Consider the following 20724-nt stretch of genomic DNA (forward strand, 5'->3'; position numbering starts at 1 on the left):
CTTTTCCCACTTGCTTGTGTAAAAAAGCCTGTTAGAGTTGAACCTTCAGTATACGCTGATTGCCCAGTCTAACTAGCCTGAACTGGTTAAGCTTTTGAAAAAAGGACCTGGGATCTGGGCACAGGATGGAAAGCCAGATGTCGCACACAAAGGACTCTACATTCATGATGCAAGGCCCTGCCTCAGTCTATGGAGAACTGTGTGTTGTCCTCTTGCCTTGTGTACTTGGGCACCAGGTGTTGCTGGTTAGAGTTCTCTGACTGGGCTAGTACTGTTCCATGACAAGCTCATTTCTGGAAGCATCTTTAGGAACTCAGATGCTTTCGAACCCCAAAGCAGGAGCAAGTGAAAGACTTTCTACTTCAAGATAGCTAGCAAGATACTCTGTATGTCAGGGTCTGCAGAGTCTTGTGATTGTTCTTATTTTGAGACTAATCTCAGCACTGACTACTAGACATTCTTCCCTCTAGTAGTCCCACCCCTGCTCCTGCTTGTGGGACCAGAGAACAGACTGTTCTATGAAATGGGCCTTCTAGCCTGGGCCTGAGGGTGTTGGCTGGCTGTGTAAAGCCATGTGTCTGCCAGCTACAGTATCCTGGCAATAGAACCCTGGGAGCCTTTTTCTGAGTGGCCACAGCAAAGAGATATCTCCATGTTTTCTGTCCCATTATCTTGGCTGCCTCAAGAAACATTTCAGCTCTACTAAGTACCTTCATTATGTGTGTGGTGAAACCCTGAAAAGTGGCAGGAGACTCACTTGCCTCTCAGTTTTGCCTTTCTGAGATGTTTGCTTTATGGGGTGTATTTAACCTGCACTAGAGATTTTGCTTTGGAAAACAGCTATGTCTTCTATACCCAGCTCCAGACTAGTGCATAACAGCTTCACCACTTGTCCAGAGGGTAAGGGTTTGTGTGTGTGTGGCTGTGTGTGTTGGGAAGGGGTATATTTGCTTGCATGCATGTGTGTATGTGTAATAAGGGAATGAAAGAGAGCAAGGATGAATGGCAGGAGCTGTGAGCTGAGCACCACGAGTCTTGCATTTCTCTGTTACTAACCACAGTTGCCATCAGTTATAAAGTTCAGTTCCGTTGTCTCTACTGAATCACTGGTATAGTATCATTGTTATAACTGAATGCTATCCTGGTGATTCTGGTTTGCACGGAAGGGAGCACAGAATTAATCTGTCAACATAACAGGCACTGTGGGGTCAGAGACAGATCACAGAAGTGAAGAGACTCCCTGGGGAAGTGTTTATGACTGAGGAGCTAAGGTGTGGCTCCAGGTGAGTGTTTGGGAGGGCAGCTAAGCCTGTGGTTTGCAGAGGATCAGCCACAGTGCCCACCTTACTGGAGTGGTCCTTGAGTGGGTTAAATCCTACTTTTTCTTTTTTTCTTTTTCTTTTTCTTCTTTTTTAATTCTACTTTTTTATAGACTTTCTTCTGTCCCCTTAACACAGCCATTGGTACAATGCCACAAATTTCATAGGGAACAAACACATGACTTCTAAGGTCAGCTTTTCCCAGATAGCAGTGTGGCTAGTTTAGGGATATAGTACCCCTTAATCTGGGTCTCTGTGGGCATCCCAGTCCAGTCAACCATATATGTCACAGAGGTTACTGTCTTGAAAAAGGCCGCCCTTTCTCCATTCCTGTCTATAATTAGAGCTTTGTACCTAACCACATCAGCCTGAGACTCTCAGAACTGTTCTAGATGCCATCAGGGAACTGCAAGAATGGAGCATGGAGTTGATTCAGACCTCATGGACTGAAAACACATTGAAGCAGGGGAGGCAGGCTCATTTGACTCACTGTGGTTTGACTCCCTGACTTGCCCTTGTCTTCTCTGTGCTGTAAGAATTAATTTTCTCCCCCCCACACACACACCAAAAAAAGAATTAATTTTCTGAACCAGGCGTAGTGGTGCACGCCTTTAATCCTAGGTAGGTGGATCTCTGAGTTTGAGGACAGCCTAGTCTTCATAGTGAATTTCAGGACAGCCAGCCTGACAGACATATAGAAACCCTGTCTCGAAAAACAAAAATATTTTCTGACTATGATACTAATTTATAATTTCTTTCATTTCTTGCCAAATATTGATTCCCTACTGGTGCTCTATTCTAGGTACTGGGGCTGTAATGGACATAAGGCCCCTGCCATAGAGTCTCTTTTCTGACAGGACAGATGTGCCTGAGGAGTGCTGGTGTCTGCACAAGGCTGGGACTATAGAAGGTACTCTCCAGATCTGACCCTATGTAACTTCTGGCAGCAGACAGGATCAAGGTGCTGTGGTTCCTAAGCCCTTGCTTTCTTTGATGTGAATATGCTGAGCTGTTTAGTAGCAGAGAAAAGCTGGGTTTTGACACCAGAAACATTCTCCTTGAGTTTGTGTCTCCAGTGCAGAGATGCTACAGTGCTCCCACAACTTCAGCCAAATGTCTGCTGCACTTCCTGGTCACATGCTCAGAATCATACCATCTGTACCTGGTTTGCACTAGCTCTGTAACAGAACCTTGCTGGTCATGGGCAGTGACATTCCAGTAGCAGGCCTCACTCCACCTTTTAGAGCAAGGCTTCTGCTTTTTAGCTGCTGCCATGTTCTTGCCAGAACCTTTATATGGACATTTATGTTTTCTCTTGGGTTAGTGTGTAGCTGTAGCACTACTTCCTGGCTTGGTATAACTTTAAAAGAAGCTGCCAATTGCTTTCCAGTTTGCTCATTCTGCTTCCTGTCCCCACCAATGTGGTGTTCCTTCTCTGGTTGTCTTCCTCCTTTACTACCTTGTCATACATTTGCATTCTATTTGGCTTAAGCCATTCTGTCTCAGGTAGCATGCAGTTCCCAGCAACCAGCCCTGCTAAGCACTCTTATGCATAGCAGCCTTTGTCTTAGTTAGGGTTTCTATTGCTGTGATAAAATATTGTGACCAAAAACGACTTGGAGAGGAAAGAATTTAATTTTCATCTTACATCTTATAGTCTGTTCATCCAGGGAAGTCAAGGAAGGAAATCAAGGCAAGAATCTGGAGGCAGGAATGGGTGCAGAAGCCATAGAGGAGTACTGCTTACCAGTTTGCTCACCATAGCTTGCGCAACCTACTTATACTATCCAGGATGGCACCACCCACAGTGGTCTTAGTCCTCTCTTATCAATTATCAATCAAGTAAATGTCCTACAGACTTGCCTACAGAAGATGTCTAATTTTCTAGGTTAAGATTTCCTCTTCTCAGATGATCCCAGTTTGTGCCAAGTTAACATAAAATTAACCAAAAGACTGTGGGATTGTCTATTATATGTCTTTTTAGTCTTTAACTCTTGAAAACAGGATTGTCTTTTCTTTAAATCATTGAGTTACAGGACTTCTATACTTAGTGCAAATAAGAGTCTTTTGTTAAGTAATGCAACCTATGATAACTACTATGTTCAGCTTTTATGTGTATGTATGTTTTGCCTGCATGTTTATCTGTGTGCCTTGTGTGTGCCTGGTACCAGCGAAGAACAGAAAAGGGTATCAGATGCCCTAGAAATGAATTTCAGATAGTTGTGAGCTGCCATATGAATTCTATGAATACAACTCAGGTCTTCTAGAAGAGCAACCAGTGCTCTTAACAATTGAACTGTCTTTCCATCTCCAAGTTAGGGTTCTATTGCTGTGAAGAGACCAGATTATGGCAACTCTTAGAAAGGAAAACATTTACTTGGGGCTGGCTTATAGTTTCAGAGGTTTAGTCCATTATCGTCGTGGCGAGAAGCATGGCAGCATGCGGCAGAAATGGTTTTGGAGAAGGAGCTGAGAGTTCTACATCTTGATCAATAGGCAGCAGGAGATTGAGACACACTGGCTAGACTTGAGCTTCTTAGACCTCAAAACCCACCCCACAGTGACACACTTCCTCCAATAAGGCCACACCTCCTAATAGTGTCCCTCCTGCTGGGCCAAGCATTCTAACACCTGAGTCTATGGGGCCCACACCTGCTCAGATCACCACCCCAAGTCCATTTATTTCATACAAACACATGAGTCTGTGTGGGCCGTTCCTATTCAGACTACCACCCCAAGTTCATTCATTTCATACAAACTTTAAAAAAGAAGTTTGTGTCTGTTTAAATGTTGGTGAGATTCTTTTTTTCTCCTTTTAATTTAGTATTATTTGTATTTTGGAAAAGCTTTGCCTGTTCTGAGCTTGGCAAAGTCACTAATTGTTAAGCTTTGTTTCTTTTTAGTTCTCTGATGCATCTGGGTGTGAGGTAGGGCTTACCACTGTTTCTTACCAACACATTCCTTTCTCCACTGAATGATTTCATACCTTTGTTCTGTCATAGTTTTTCTTTCTCTAGATCACATGCCCAGGAGAGAAGTGGTTGAGTCACAAGGTAATTTTATGTTTAACTTTTTAAAATACATTTGAATTGTTGCTAGACTAGTTTGCCATTTTGGATTTCCTCCAATAATGGTTAAGGAATCTACTTCCTCCATGTTAGCACTTTGTTTTAGCTATGCTGATAGGTGCTGCTGTGGTCTGGATATGATTTGAGTATGCCCCCCAGAGCCTATATGTTGACTTTAATCTCCACTGTAAGTCAGTCATCAGTGGAGACTGATTCTTACCATGGTGTTCAGAGGCAGGAGCTTCATTAGGTGAGTAGGGATAGAGAAATCTCTCAGACTGGAACCCTGACCAAATGAGTAGAAGCCACACAGACATACTCCCCACATCTCCCCCCCCCCATCTCTTGCCATGTGATGCCCTATGATACCTTGGACTTCAGCTAGCAAAAAGGCGATTGATGTGAAGCTGGAGAAATGGCTCAGTGGTTACAAGCACTATCTGCTCTTCCAGAGTACTGGAGTTTGGTTTCCAACACCTACAAGGCAGCTCACAACCATCCAGGGAATCCTATGCCTTCTGGCCTCCCTGGGTACAGATATACATGTGGTACAGACATGCATACAAACACCTATACAAATAAAGTAATAAAAATAAAAAGGAGGTGGGTGGAGTTGGCTCACACCTTTAATCCCAGCACTTGGGAAGCTGAAGCAGGTGGATCTCAGTGAGTTTGAGGCCAGCCTGGTCAACAAAACTAGTTCCAGGACTGTTAAACGGAGAAACCCTGTCTCGAAAAACCAGATAGATAGTTAGATAGGTAGGTAGGCAGGGAGACAGACAGACAGACAGACAGACGAACATTTTAGTTTTTTTTTGTTTTTAGGCAGTTGCCAAATAGGGGCTCCTGAACTTCAGAACTGTAAACTAAACAAGCCCTCTTTTTAAGATTGCCCAGTTTCCGACTGACCAACCCTGCAACTACCCAGGCCCAGAACCAGGTCTACCCCAACATCTACCCTATCTGTGATCTGCTGGAACACGGGCAGGGGATGGGGGGCCCTGTGGACCCAGGCCTACAGGATCTCTATGACACAGGGCAGCAATGGCATGTTCAGGAAGAGTCCAGTGAGGGCTCAGTGTCAGTAGTGTAGCAGAGTCCAGGGGCCTTGAACCTAACCAACATTGCCTGCATGTAAAGATACATGGATAAGGGGTTGGGTTTACTGTGTAACTCGTTGTGTCACACGGCAACTTTTATGATGAGATTTTCTCTTTTTTATCTTAAATTCTATTTTATTTTATTCGTGTGTGGGGGGGAGATTGCAGGGACAGAGGGCAGATGCAAGGGGATGGGAGATGAGTAGGACTGGGAGGCATGATATGAAAGATACAAAGAATAAATAAAAAAGAAAGTTAAAAAATTACCTAGCTTCAGCTTATTCCTTTTTTAATTTATTTTTTAAAACAATCTTTTCTCGTTTTACATACTAATCCCAGTTCCCTCGCCCTCCTCTCCTCTCGCTCCCCCCACCTTCCCCTCCACCCCACTCCCATGAGGCAGGACCAAGGTCCTCACTCCTATATCTAGGCTGAACAAGGCATCCCTTCAAGAGAATGGTCTTCAAAAAGCCTGTTCAAGCACTAGGGATAAATCCTGGTCCCATTGCCAGTGGCCCCACAGACTGCTCCAGCCACACAACTGTCCCCCACATTCAGCGGGCCCAAGTTTGGGCCTATGAAGGTTCCCCCACTGTCAGTCCGGAGTCAGTGAGCTCCCACTAGCTCAGGTCAGCTGTTTCTGTGGGTATCATGGTCTTGACCCTTTTGCTCATATTCTCTCTTTTTGATTGAACTCTGGGAGCTTAGCCTAATGCTATCTAGATGTATCCCTACATCTGCTTCCATCAGTTGCTGGATGAAGTTTCTATGATGACAGTTAAGGTAGTCATCAATCTGTATTATAGGGGAAGGCTAGTTCAGGTACCCCTCCACTATTGCTTAGGGTCTTAGCTGGGGTCTTCCTTGTGGATTCGTGAGAATTTCCCTAGTCCCAGGTTTCTTGCTAGCCCCATAATGACTCCTTTAATCAAGATATTTCTTTTCAGGTTATTCTTTTTGTTTGTTTGTTTGTTTTCGAGACAGGGTTTCTCTGTAGCTTTGGAGCCTGTCCTGGAACTAGCTCTTGTAGACAAGGCTGGCCTCGAACTCACAGAGATCTGCCTGCCTCTGCCTCCTGAGTGCTGGGATTAAAGGTATACACCACAACCACCCTGCTCTTTTCAGGTTATTCTTAATAGTAAGACAGAATAAAGTGATACAGGTTGCTAGAAGCCATATTGGATGCTATCTCTTCCATTATTGATACCAAACTCATCGTCAGACCCTGGTGCTCTCTCCAGAGTATGTTGGGCAAGTGCTTCTTCCTACTCCATATCCCTCAATGTTTGTAGAAGCTGCTAGCCCAGACTTTTTGTTCTATCCCCATTAGTACATGTCACCAGAGAACCAGAGACCCCTGTGAGGAACATAAATTGGATCATGTCACTGCCCTGAATAAAACTGTTGATAATTTTCTGTCCTGATCCCTTTCCAGGACTTTGGGCCAGCCAAGTCATTGGTCCAGCCTCTTTCTGTGTCTCTACCATTACACACCGCTGATGCCCCTTTGGGTTCTGGCCTTCTGTCTGTTCTTTAGCTAGCTGGTTGGTTTGTTTTCCCTTCTCAGTGTCACTAGGGTCTCATTTCACAGTGTGACAGTTTGACTTACATGTTTGTGTGTTCTTATTCATTTGGATACTGTTTTTTTTTAATTCTAAAAATTGACACATAATCAACTTGTGGGGTTCAGTTACTATCATTGGCATCTCAGAATCTGTTTGCACTAGCATTCTTTCCTGGTCATGGTTTGTTTTTCTGCTTCTTTGCACATCCAGTACTTTTTAAAAATACTACTCCCTGGAACTATATTATTCAAAAAGCTCAGTTTCTTATAACCAGACTACTCTTCAGGAGGTAGGAACAAGCTTATCAGCAATTACCTACTCACCTGTGGCTAAGCAAAACCTCTTCCTTCCTGAGAAAGGCTCTGTACAGTGAAGACCTTGCAGGTAACCCAGCCAGGGCTCCTGGCTCAGAGACAAGTCATGTGGGGGACCCTTACCCCACAGCTTCTGTCTAACCCTGGGGAAAATATAAAACACCCAAGCTTGGTTCATACCTGTCACCTATGTGGAGAAGTTCTGCAGAGTCCATCCCTTGATTGGTAGCAGCATGGAAGCTTGGCTCACACCCAAACCATGGTGGAGTTTGTGGAGCAGAACCTCCCTAACATTCCATATTGACTACTCTGACACCACAGTGGAGTCCAGGATGAGATAGAGTGGGAGTACCACTCCCAAATATTTGATTTCTCTGGTTTGGCAGTCTCCTGTGTACAGAACAGCCATAAAGAAGGTCTTGGCTACACAATTTGAGTGCACATGAAATGCTGCAGATATTTCTGATACCATAGTGGCAGTGGTCCTTGCTGGTAGGCCTAACAAGCAGCCCTGTGCAGAACCAGCTTTGTGCCCTCCAGATTCTCCAGAAGCCTGTTGACCTCTTCAAAGCTTGTCTGAAGCTCACCTGCAGAATAGCAGCAGTTGTGTCCACTCCGGAGGGAACCTAATGGCTTGTTGATCCCTGTCTTGAGCGCACTTGCTGCAGAAGCCTTGCCTGCCTGCTGATTTCCGGGCTTTATTCCCCAGAACTATTTTCAACCCTAGGCCTAGGTGGCAAGGAAGGGCCTCCAGGTGTAACTTGGGCTTCTCTGGCAGGGCCCTCCCACTGCTGGTCTGCCAGGTCTCCTCCCTTCTGGCTTTGTTGATCCCACCCTGCCCAGCCAGCTCTTCACCACTTTGAAAAAGCAGTTCAGGCACTCCCCTATTTCGCCAGCCTGGGCGGCCCTTGCTGTGTAAAGAGAGCAGCTGTTTGTCTCTCCTGTGGTCCTCATTGGCCTAGAGCAAGGGCGGAGGGCACTTCCGAGGGAGGGAGCCCAGAGCTGCCTTGCCTGGCCTGCACTTTCCCTCACCAGCTCTGCACTTCCCACATCATGTTTGGAGAGCACTGCAGTCTCCCTTCAGAGCGAACTCTGCTCAGCCACCCCCCCAAAACTGGACTCCGCTGCAAAATGGTGCTTCAGGCCGTCAGCAAAGTGCTCAGGTAACAGCGGGCCCAAAGGCAGTCTGCCTGGGAGGCAGTTGGCTGTGACCCTGATTGCCTTCTCAGCAAAGCAGCCTGCTATGCTGAGCCTGCAGTGGGGTGGGTGTGCCATTCCGGGCCTAAAGCTGGGCCTAGCAGCCAAGCTTACTGCTTGCTGCCCAGGAGCAGCAGTCTGCATTAAATCTTTGCTATGTGTGGCTCTCCTTGAGGTAAAACAGGAGTCATACCTTGCTCCCTCTGGAGAGTGCTGAACAGTGAGTGAGTGCCTTTATCACCAGCAAGTGTGTCTGGCTGGACTTGTGTTTTTTTGGCCAATGACTGTATCTTGAGCATGGGCCTTGGCCAAGGCAAGAATTTCCTGGAGCTTGTCCTTGAGTGTCCAGAGAAGTGATGGTGTGTGCTCCAGGTGCCTGCTATATGTTAGCTGCTACTGGGTGCTGCCAGGAAGACTTTTCAGACATTTTTAACCTGCAGTGGTGCTCTTTCCCCAATTCTGGGGTGTATGTGGAATGCAAATGAATGGGTGAGAGGGTATATGTGTGACTTGGTGGGGTGGCAGTTTCAAGGCAACTTGTTGCTCAGCCACGAGGGGAGAGGCACTACCATTTAGGGTCCAGTCAGTTTTCCTTCAGTGATGGAATCTTGTATTTGTTCTCAACCCAATAGGTTGTCTCCCTTTCTTCCCTCCCTCATTCATTCCTTTCCCTTCCTTCCTCCCTCCTTCCTTCCTTCCCTCCCTCCCTCCCTCCCTCCCTCCCTCTCTCCCGTTCATCCATCCTTCCTTTCTTTGCGACAAGGTCTTAATATGTAGCCTTGGCTATCCTGGAACTCACTGTGTAGACTGACTGGCTTTGAACTCACAGAGATCTACCTGCTGAGTGCTGGGATTAAAGATGTGTGGTGCCATGCCCGGTAGAACTGTTATTTAAAATGAAAGTAAGTAGCATTTGCTTTTCTAGTGCCTCTTTTGACTGAAGTCCCAAAGCAGAACTCTTGGTGAGGCTTTTGACATGAATCCAGTCTCTGATAGCTCCTTGCAAGTGGCTGATGAGTTTTGAGATATATGTGTCTGTGCACCTGCCTGTCCTTGGTCACTTCTGACCCCACCTGTTCCCCTGGGTTACTGCCCCACATCATTAGCTGAGTACCTGAACAGGGAATATCAGCAAAGTGGTGGTATAACCTGCCTTGATTTGGAATGTTATTGATGGCGACAGTATACACAGAGGACCACGCACATGTCAGTGTGTGTGTTTCTGCATGTATGTGGATAGCAGATACCCTCATTAGCTCCAGGCAGGCTAAAGAATGGCACTCACCTGCCAGTGACTCCTGACTGTTTACACTGGGTAAGGTCCCATTGGAAGACACCTTATTCTGGCCTTCCTGAAGATTACATTGAGTTTAATAGGATAAGTGGGTACTGTCTAGGCATACCTCAACCCTGATGTGTCTGTCTCTCTACTGCCTTGTTCTCCAGGTGAGTGGGTCTTTTACTGGGTTAAGGACACCAGTGAAAGTGTGCCTTGTCTGTGGCTACTAACCTTTCTGGATGGGGGCACAGAATACTCTTAAGAGAGAGCTCCAGTAACCTTCTCCATTGCTTATGGCCCCAGCCCATCATGCGTAGTGAGATGGTCTGGGAGGGTCTTCCCATCTTGGTCTCTGAAGCCAAGTATTGGGCAGTGGAGTTAGTGAGGACTTAGTCCAGAATGGGCTTTCCAGTATAGAAATGAAATTTTGGGGCCCCACAAAGACCTAGGCCCAGATAGATGCTGCAGAAGAGATGGTAACCAGAGGTAAGTATCTTCCTTATACTCACAATTCAGTGGTGGGAGACTAGCTGTTGAGGGGCTGGGGAGAGCCTGGGAGTATTTGACTGGGCTGTGAGGGCCGTGCTAGCTTGGATCCTTTGTCACAGGGACCCTACACTGGGAAAAGGTATCATTATAAACTTGGAGTTAGTGCTTTGAGTAGACTATTCCAAGTCATACCAGTCTTCTTAGCATCTAGTTGCACTCTGCCTGAATGAATAGTAGTGTTTCTCAAATCTGGCCTGGGAAGGCTTGTATCTATCTTTAAACTCCTCATGCTCCTGCTTCCTTGCCATACCCTCCTCCTGGGTTATCCCCCAGCCCCTCAGTATTAGCCTCTCCTTCCTTAATGTTGACCACAGGCCTCTAGATGTTAACTTCTGGTCCCTCATTGCTAAATCCCCACTCTATCCAGCCCTTCAATGCTAACCCAGCTGGGACTGCTCTGGTGGCAGGGTGAGAAGCAAACACAGTCTGTTTCTCTAGAGACCTGAGCTGTTCACACTCAATGTTTCATGCTTCCTTGGAATGATGTACTTTCCCACAAGACCCTTGTATCCCCTCACCCACTATCCTCAGACGTTAGTGTTCTTAAGCCCTTCAACCTCTTGACTTGCTACATATACTTCCCCCAAGTCTGAGCATCCTTCTCCTGGAGCACTTTGCTTTGTGAGCATCTGTGTTGGGTCAGAGGCTGGGGAAATCTGGGTGGTGTGCCAAATGGAGGGTTGTGTGGAGGGCATGTAGGCTAAGCAAGAGCACATGCCAACATAACATCTCACCATCCTGGTCCCAGAAAGATGCTGCTAGCCTAGCTCCCAGTATAACACCCACAGCCATCCTAGCCTCATGCTTGGTACCACAGATGTCACAGAAATTGTTTCTCTCTCTCTCTCTCTCTCTCTCTCTCTCTCTCTCTCTCTCTCTCTCTCATTTTTTTTTCCTGAAAATTTCTGTTTCTCCTCAGAGGTCAGATTGTCAACCAGGATTGATTCATAACTGTTGTGTGTGTGTGATAGATGAGGTCTTAGAGGACCAGGGGAGTTTGCAATGTGGGCAGGAGGTGGACAGAACACTGTGGGCAGTAGAGGCATTGGAGAAGGAAGAAGGAGGCTAAGGCCAGATGGAAATGTGGGAGGCCAGCAAGAAGGTAATTCTGGTAGAGCCTGGATAACTCTAAAGTAGGTGTTTAACTTTATGAGTAGGTCCACCTACTCGCTGGGGGCCAGTCTCAGCCTCACTGTTGGGGGCTTTGTTTTGGATGTGTCTTCTCAAAGGAGCTCGTAGCACCTCTGTGAATGTGGTGATGCCTGGACTCACTAGTCCCTTTAAGATAGTCTCTGTGCTGCTCACACTCAAGGCCTTGTCTGCATATTCCTCCTTTTACAGAGTAACAGTGTTGAGTGGTATAAGAGGAGCAGGAAGAATCTGTAACCTCAAGTTTATATGCAGGCATGAATAGACACCGATGCCATGGTCTCTTTAGCTTTCCTCAGATCCTGGAAGATGTTTGCTTATCCTGCCAGGTGAACACAGAAACACTGGCAAAGGATCTAGAACTGGTTCTCTAGATGAGTCAAATGCCCTGGCTAAGCCCCACTGATTCAGGAAAAGGAGAGAAGTTGGAGTTTGGACTTTGATATCCTGCGGAAGCCCTTCCATTAGCACCTGTCACATTCTTCCTCAAGTAGAACCTGGGCCCTGGGCTGCCTCTTGTTCCTTCTGCCAGAGTGAGGGCTCTGTGACTATGACTGGGAAATTTAGGTTGACAGGAGAGTGTTGCTGAGTGCAATATGCTCTGGGTCTCAGTTTGGCCCTTTGTGATGGGGACAGTAGCTAAATGGGGATGTAACTGAAATAGGAAAGACTTGAGGCCTGGTGTAAACATGCTGGTGTCTAGCATGCCATCTACTTGCTCCTTTTGACTTCACCCTAAGCCTCTGTGGCCCAATATAGAGTGAGGCAGGCCCTTTAGGAACTCTTTTCCTCATCAGGTTTGGGGAGTAGCTTCTGCCTGAAGGAACTGTCTCCTCCCTTACGACTGTGAGTGGGTGTGAGGGCAGGATGCTGCTCATACATCCTCCCTGAATGGGTCCTGAACTGTGCTCAGGAACTGTGGTGATGGCTGCTTCCTACCAGCAGCTCTTCTTAGTTGTTCTATTTTTATTTCCTTTAGCTTTTAAGTGAGCATCTTAAGCCACAAAGCATGGAAATTGCTTGACAGCTTTCTTGACTTTTACCAGCCCCTTTCTTGACTTCTAGGATAGGACACACAGAAGATAGAAGAGAGCTTGCTAGTCTTGAGGACACTGCAGGCCTAATCTAGCATTAGAGAAGCAGATCTCTGTGTTCTGACTAAATAGCAGGTGAACTCAGCACACATCAGTAGTGGAAGACAAAGGTTCAGAGAAATGCCAAGGACAGGGAGTGGATGTGTCCCAAAGACATTGGTAGAGTCTCTCCTAGGGTTTGTCTACAACTCTTAGAGTTGTAGAGTCCTATACTGCTGGGCTGCAAGACTCAGAAGCCCATGCCAGAGGGGCTTGAAGTATCCACTTTCTGTCTGGTACACCCATACCTGTGTTTAGGCCCTAACAGACTTTTGTGCTGTTTCTCTTAGAGCTTGTGCTGGTCCAGGAACCTCAAGGCTGGGCTGTGCCCTGTCCTGTCCACTGCTTGGTTCTGGCTGCTCTTGGCCCTGCCCCGGAGGCCGAGCACACATCTCCTTTTAAGGCTAAGCTCTGCCATGAGAAGCTGAAAGGAAAACATTTCCCTGGCATTCAGGGAACATTTTTCTTTCCTCTCTCTCTTAAATAAACCATCAGCAACCTTTCAAAGCAAAGAAAGGAAAAAATAGGTCACAGTCAGTTAGAAAGACCTTTCACCCCACCCCCATCTAGCCTCCCAGAGCTGTGGAAGACAGGATTCAGAGCCATGCTAGGCTGCCTCCTGATGCTATGCATGGTAGCTGGTCTAATTGCCTATGTTTTCAGGTCAAAAAGAAAGGTATAAAAGAGGTGTCCTGGCCTAAGGCCTGCCTTGTACTTCATCTGGACGGGCAGGGCTAACCTGGAATGGGCATGATAGGAATCTGAGCCAAAGGCCACCTCCTACACACACCCCCACCAGCCCTCCTATTTGCAAGGAGGCCATGGTCCTAGACATATGCCTTTAACGCACTGTTCTTCCTTGCTTGATGCCCTGACTGCTTCTTACCCTTGTGGAACAGAGTGGGCATTTCTAAGGAGACTGCTTTTGGGACCCTCTGTTGGATCTGCTCCTTGTAAGCCCCTGGTCTGTTGTAGGCTCTGTATAGCCCAGTGCTCCTTGCAATTGGTTGCCTTATAGAGCAGGCCTGTGTTCCTGTTCTTGGTCCTCCAGCTGTCCAGTATCTCCCACTGAATCCCACATTGAGAGTTTCTGATCAAAAGTATCCTTTTCTGATCATAAAGCTTCATGCCAGTATCAATTTATGTCTGACATGTTAGAAGTCAGAATGTTCACTACTGAAGAATTCATTTTATTCTGTGAGGTCAAGACTCAGCTTTACTATGGGAACACTCATTGTGCTTCTCAGATTTCTCATCCAGTACTCTCATCCTGAGCCTGAACATGTTAGACATGTGTGGGTGCCAGCTGGCAGTTCAGAGATTGGTAGAAACTCCTTTGTTTATAGCATTGTATGGTCAGCGCCTAGAAGAACCTGATTTCCAGTGTGCTGGTCTGACATAACCAGCCACAAACCTACAGACTCTTTCACTTGACTGCCTTGAGGAGCTCATCAGGGAGATTTCAGGTCAAAAATCTTTCTGACCAGGTACAGACTTAGCTACGTAACAGAGATTTCACCAGAATCATCTTCTGGTGGGCTAGCACCCCATAAAGCACTCAGGCCAGGTAGTTATTGCCAATGGGGCACTGTGGGCCTCCTCTTAAAGGGCACACCCTATCTCAGTGCTGCCACCAATGTCTGGGGGAGTAGCTGGCCTGAGGGAATTGCACATATATGTCATTGGGGTGCCATTCCATGGCTTTAGGATTTCTATTGAGTGAAAACAGAACATTTAAAAAATCTCTCTCTCTCTCTCTCTCTCTCTCTCTCTCTCTCTCTCTCTCTCTCTCTCTCTCTCTTGACTGGCAATAGTGGTGCATGCCTTGAATTCCAGCACTCAGGAGGCAGAGGCAGGTGGATCTCTGTGAGTTCAAGGCCACCCTGGTCAACTGAGCGAGTTCTAGGACAGGCTCCAAAGCTACAGAGAAACGCTGTAATAATAAAATGTTTATTGTTCAAAAATAGACATAATACTCCCACTTTAACAGAGCAAAATATTTTATTAAAAAACTTCAAAACAAGGTAGAAGCTTAACAAAGAGTCCTGTGCTGTCTGGCTTGAGAGGAGACTGGATTCTCTTATTGCTTCTGCCTTTACATGGGGACTAGTGGAGGGAGTCTCAGTGCTGAGCCAGAGCCTTAACTCTGGGGGTTGTTATTTCTTGCAAGGTCACTCCATGAAGGGTGATAAGGTTGGGGGTGTTGTGTCCTGTGTCGGTATGGCTACACCCTTGCAAGAGTATGCTGCTCAGTGGTAGAGCATATCAGCAAGACCTAAAGGAGGAGCTAGTCCTTTACTAGGGAGAGTACTCTGTCTTTGGGTACCCTCCTATGGGTTGGCAACCTACTACCTCCCATGGGTGGTCTTTCCTCTGAAGCTTTGATGGTAGCTGTGCATCCTCCTGGAACTGGCCTGCCTGGAAGATAGAGCCTTGGTGTGGCCTGTGGAAGCCTCTGCTTATAAAAGCTCTTGTGTAATGTTACAGCTCTGAGGGCAAAGGTATCCTGGCAATTGGGAACCAAGGAATACCACAAAGTAACACCACACAACAAACCTCACATAAGAGATTTATTGGAAAAGGCACAAGAGAGTGGCTGCCTCTGCTTAGTTGAGAAACAGCAAAGAACTGAATGGGAGGCAGGCTTTATAGGGCAGTGATTCTCAACCTGTAGGTTGAAATCTCCACAGGGATTGCATATCAGATATCCTGCATATCAGAGATTTACATTACAGTTCACAACAGTAGCAAAATTACAGTTATGAAGTAGCAACGAAAATAATTTTATGGTTGAGGGCCACCACAACATGAGGAACTGTATCAAAGGGTCACAGCATTAGGAAGGTTGACAATCATTGATGTTGGGTTTCTTGAGGGTGGTCACAACTTTCCAGGTTGGAGACTGGTGGGATTTCAATTTATACGGCAGGATGTAACTAGTAGGATTCCCAGAGCTTGGGCTTTTTAAAGTCTGTAGGTAGGAGCTTGGCCACCTGCATTATAGGGTATAGGTCAAGCCATCATGATCCTTAGAGTGTTCTGTGGGTGAAACCTGGTGGTTGGAGGTCCTCAGGGGCTGTGTTGTGTATTCTGGTGGTGGCGGATGCTGGCAGATGGAGGTTCTCAAGGGTGGGACTTGACACTTACACACCTCAAGGGGCTTACAATCCCCCTTTTTTGTTTACAATTGATAAACAATCGGGTCAGGAAAGGGGGCAACAGTATCATTAGACTACACTCTGTTGAATGGGGGCAAGCTTGATCTTCACCATCAAGGTATAATAATCAGGAGTCGTAGGCTTCTGACTCTACTGTAGCTAGGGGCTGGTAATCCTGTAATAGCAACTGATTAAAAGTCTGGTTAAAAGTCTTTTGGATCTGTGGTTGAAGAAATCTAGACAATAAATGTATAAGGCAGGATGTGACTAGTAGGATTAAGAAAAGGAGGAGAAAGGGGGTTAAAAGGGGTACTGTCCAATTCCCTATTGGATTGTCAGTGATCCACTAGCCAGCGGTATCAAGGCATCAAGCTGTTTCTTATGGTTTTGGAGATCTGTTTGGAGTTGTCAGATCTTATTTTTTACTGTACCCAACCGGTTGACATAAAAGCACATTCTTCCCTAAGGAAAGGACAAAGACCACCTCTATCTGAAGTTAGTAAATCTAACCCTTGTGGATTTTGTAGTATTACAGTGACCAGTGAGTCTATTTGGCCCTGGAGAATAAGGATGGGCCGAGCCACCCATTAGAGATCCTGGATGAAGTTAGGGGAAAACTGGTGGCAAATAGCTAGGGGAAAAGTTAGTCGTCACCACCCTCAGTGGTGATGCCAGTGATTATACCCAGGACTTTGAGAAAGCATAGGACCTGAATCACTCATTTGTCATGCCTTGCTGCTATAAACCCTGTGATGTGAATTGGCAAGGGTTCTTCACCGGGTACCACCTGTAGTTTTGAAAAAAAGGACACAAGAGCACAATTCCCAGACCACCCAATGGGTAGACAGCAGGAAACTTGAGTGCTGTAGGGAATCGAGACATTTTTAGGCAGAGGGTCTCAGGTGGTAGTACTAAGGGTTAAAGTATTATTGCAGTCTATGGAATCCAGTGTGCCCGCAAAAGCATGTTCCTGAGGAGTTAAAGCAGTCTGTGATGTCAAAGAGAGAGCTGTGGGAGATGGGGTGGTAGTGATATTTGGCTTAGAGCAATTAATGAGTGGCGAAGTAAGAGTCTAATAAGCCAAGGGGCAAGGCCACAAATGGTGGTTGTTTGACCCAGGAGGGACACACAGTCAATATTCTCCCAAGCAGTCAGCTGATTCAGAGCTGATATATAGAGGGTAAGGTCTGAAACAAGAGGTGGTGTGACAGGGAGGTGGGATCTCTAAGAGGGGTATTATTTGGGATATCAGGAGCATTGGACCATTTCTGCTATGTCTATACCTAGGGGCTGAGAGTGTGGGGTGTCTGCCCTCTGTACTTTGATCGTGCCTGATGGACGGCTGTGATAATACTATAGTAAAGTTTACCAGTGACCGCCATCTTCTATCTAGGGTGCCATGGGTTCTTAATTAGGATGTAAAAGATCCTCCATTCGAATAAAAGGTAGAATGTCTTCCTGAATATGCATTATGTCTCCTACAGGACCAATAAAGGCAGTCTCCATAAGTATGTGACCAATGTCGACAGTAGTTTCTAGTTTGATCATAGAGAAAACAAGTATAGGGGACAGGCGTTTTAGAATTAAAGTGTTACAGGGATAAGTATCTCCTTTTGGCAACCTGCTGGTGAGCAGTCTCCAGACCCCACCCTTGTGAGTGGTCTGGTTGAACCATTGGATATAGGTTTCCTGAACCTTTGAAATCTTAATGTAATAGTAGCATAAAGGGGGAAAGAAATATGAAACATTTTTCATTACTTTAAATCACTTCCTTATACATTCAGAACTTTTATTTACATGCACTAAAACACTTTCTCAGACCTTTATATATATACTTCTTAGACCCTCAGAACTTTCACCTTGGAAGAGCAGCTTTTTGAAAGAGGTTTATGTTTCAGGCATCAGGTGCTGCCCCCTGCTGTCATGCCTGTGTTGCAACCCAGGTCCACAGTGCTGTCCCCCAGAATGTCTAGAGTCATGACCATTTGGATTGGCCACTCAGTTGCCCTGAGCAGTCTGGCCTTTGATGGTCTCTCTCCTTGCCTGTATCTGAATTAATTAATCCAATGTGTGCAGGGTCCTTCCCCTTTGGTTTGGGCCCACATTGGGACATGTGGTGACCATGACATCCTTTCTTTCTTGGCAGGAAGTCTAAAGCTAAGCCAAACGGCAAGAAAACTGCTTCAGAAGAGAAGAAAGTGTACCTGGAGCCAGAGCACACCAAGTCCAGGATTACCGACTTTGAGTTCAAGGAGCTGGTAGTGCTGCCCCGGGAGATCGACCTCAACGAGTGGCTGGCCAGCAACAGTGCGTGCGGGTGGGGAGGCGGGTCCAGCAGCTGCAGGGCAGGGAGCTTCTCCCCATCTCCAAGTACCCCCAGAGCAGTGGTCTATGGACAGGCTGAACTCAGCTGAACCCACTCCCTATCACGCCAGCTGGAGCAGGGGTGTTTACTCACCTGGCCCTTTGCTTCTCTTCCAGCAACAACATTTTTTCACCACATCAACCTGCAGTATAGCACAATCTCAGAATTTTGCACAGGAGAGACGTGTCAGACAATGGCTGTATGCAACACGTGAGTAGCAGCCTGGCCATAGCACTTGTTGGGAGTGTGGGATGGGTTGTGATTGACCTTGCTGTCCTGACTGCTAGCTTCTTCGACTCCATTCTTAACTGGAGTCTCTGCACAATCTCAGGCTAGGCAGAGTTTTTCTGTACATGAGGGGCCAGGTGTCCAGCGTGTCTCTGCTGAGGCATAAAAGATACTAAAGAGCCATCACATGCCAAAGGCAGGTCATTTTTAGATCGCCCCTCAACCTGCAGAGTGCTCACTGTCCTGGGAGCTGCAAGGCTAAATGAGCAGTCTCATTCTATTAGTAGAGGTGTCTTATTGACAATTCCTGAACAGGTCTAGTGCTGACAGCTCTCTTCCAGATATTTGTGTATATCCAGTGCTATAGTATGCAGGTGTCTTCAGGGTCTCCAAGGTAACTCACCTTGCTTTTTGCATAGGAAAGCCATTGAATGGCACGTTTGCCAGCAGCCCTGGCTTGATGGTACGAGTGACTATGCTAATGCAGACAGAAGGCTGAGTTTGGCAGCTGGAGCTTGCCTTTTGCTCACTTTGCAGAATCACTTAATAATTCCTACTATAATCCCTTTGCAGGAATCATGTGACACCAAGGGATTTTGGAAACTCAAAATTAGTTTGAAAGGAAAAGTGGGTTAGTCATAAATCCACAGAACTCCTTGTTGTGCACCAGCCCTGGAGGTTTACCTAGGTTGGAGAGGATCTTCTGCATTAGGCCAGCTCTCATTTTATCCTTGCAGCATCTGCAGGATAACCTCAAAAGGCCAGCATTGGAATCTAGGGAGCCAAGACACATTCAGAAACATGGCTAAACAGCTCCCTCAAAGACACTCCTTTACATTGACAGAGATAAGTGAATCCTTAAGGACTGTCCTGTGAAATAGCCCAGACACCAAGCACAGTAAAGGCCCTGTAGCATCCCCTGTGGGACTTGGGGAAGCACCCCCGTGTCTCACGTGTCACAGGGAAGAAGCATTATTCCACATTCCACATCCAGCAGCCATGCCCTTTAGGAGCACAATTGAATGAACCACTGCAAGCTGTCTGACCTACTGCCAGAGAGTTCCAACCAGTTCTTCGGCTGTATGATAGCACAAAAGGATACAGCAATGGGAGAACTACAGACTTTTCTCTGGAGCTCTCAGAAGTTATTTGAGAGCGAAATGAAGTGTGGTTTGACACATTCTTGGAATTCAGAGAAAGGACATGTGACCAGTGGCCATGAGAGGCAAGAGGTGCCCACTTCCTGTTAGTGACCAACTTTTCCCAGCTGACACCAAACTCAGAGTGAAATGTTGAGCATGAAAAGCCATGTATGTACTTTGAAATTCTTTAAGCAACTTCAGCACTGACATAAAAGCATACAGTCAGAACCATAATGGAACCAAATTGAAATAGAATAGTTAAAAAGGTGGGGGTGGGGGATCTAGCCCCAAATACAGCATGAACACAGAAGTATAAAGATAAAAACAGAACAAGCAGAAAACCAACATAGTAATGTAAATCCAGCAGCTGAGTGACTGCCACAATGTGAGCATAAGAGTTTCCAAGAGATTTTTATGAAAATATTCTTGTAGAATTAAATATGAGCCTCCCCATGAGAAACACACTCACCGCCATCAGTCTGGACTGCCGTAACCAAATGAGGGTCCTGGAGGCTACTGAACAGCACTGGTATATTTCTCATGGTTCTGAGAAGAGCTTCTTGGTTCATGAATAGCACACTTCCTATTACCATGACCTTAGGAGTAAGGATTCATTATGATGATTTGAGGGACTTATATATGCCATTCATTTTGATTGATTGATTGATTGATTGATTGACTGATTAATTTATGCTGAAACTCAGCATTATGCATGCTAGCAAATGAGCCACATCTCCAGCCCTGTTTAAAGTTTTATAAGAGACAGAATTCTGCCATTCTGTCCAAGCTGACCTGGAGCTGGCATCTCCTGCCTTTATCTGCCAAGCTGAGATCACAGGTACACTCTACCCACCTGCTCCTGTCTCATAGCAGCACTTTAAGTGCAGTAATATAGTAAAGTTAACCATTGCAGATGGAAGATGGAACCTAGAAAACACTAACAAATGAAGCTAAAGTAGCTCTATTCACAGCAGTAGAGACTCAAAATCAGCCAGGTTACAGAAGGAACCTGTAACCCGTTGTGAGTTGGAAAGGGCTGTTCATCAGGCCAGTAGTGTTCCTCATTGCCTGTGTACCAGATGGCAGAGCTTCATAAAGCATACCACCAGCTGCAGGGGCAAGGGCAGGGGCAGAGGGGCTGAGGTGCCATGTAAGAAC

General features: G+C 46.2%; 1 protein-coding gene across 4 annotated transcripts in view; it reads left to right on the plus strand.

Moving 5' to 3' along the window:
* Positions 1 to 20724, plus strand: part of Mob2 (MOB kinase activator 2) — a 57450-nt gene that overhangs the window by 31684 nt on the left and 5042 nt on the right. The window contains exons 1-3 of one of the 4 annotated variants that reach the window (XM_048458005.3): positions 2121 to 2229; positions 17978 to 18138; positions 18313 to 18406. In XM_048458005.3, coding sequence (XP_048313962.1) covers positions 18390 to 18406 — 17 coding nt within the window. In that variant the 5' untranslated portion in view covers positions 2121 to 2229; positions 17978 to 18138; positions 18313 to 18389. Of the gene's footprint in view, positions 1 to 2120; positions 2230 to 8351; positions 8530 to 17977; positions 18139 to 18312; positions 18407 to 20724 lie in introns of those variants that run through there. The other 3 variants (XM_048458004.3, XM_048458002.3, XM_048458003.3) reach the window with 3 other exon arrangements.

This window comes from Myodes glareolus, chromosome 7 (assembly GCF_982192425.1).
Source record: "Myodes glareolus chromosome 7, mMyoGla1.1, whole genome shotgun sequence".
NCBI lineage: Eukaryota > Metazoa > Chordata > Mammalia > Rodentia > Cricetidae > Myodes > Myodes glareolus.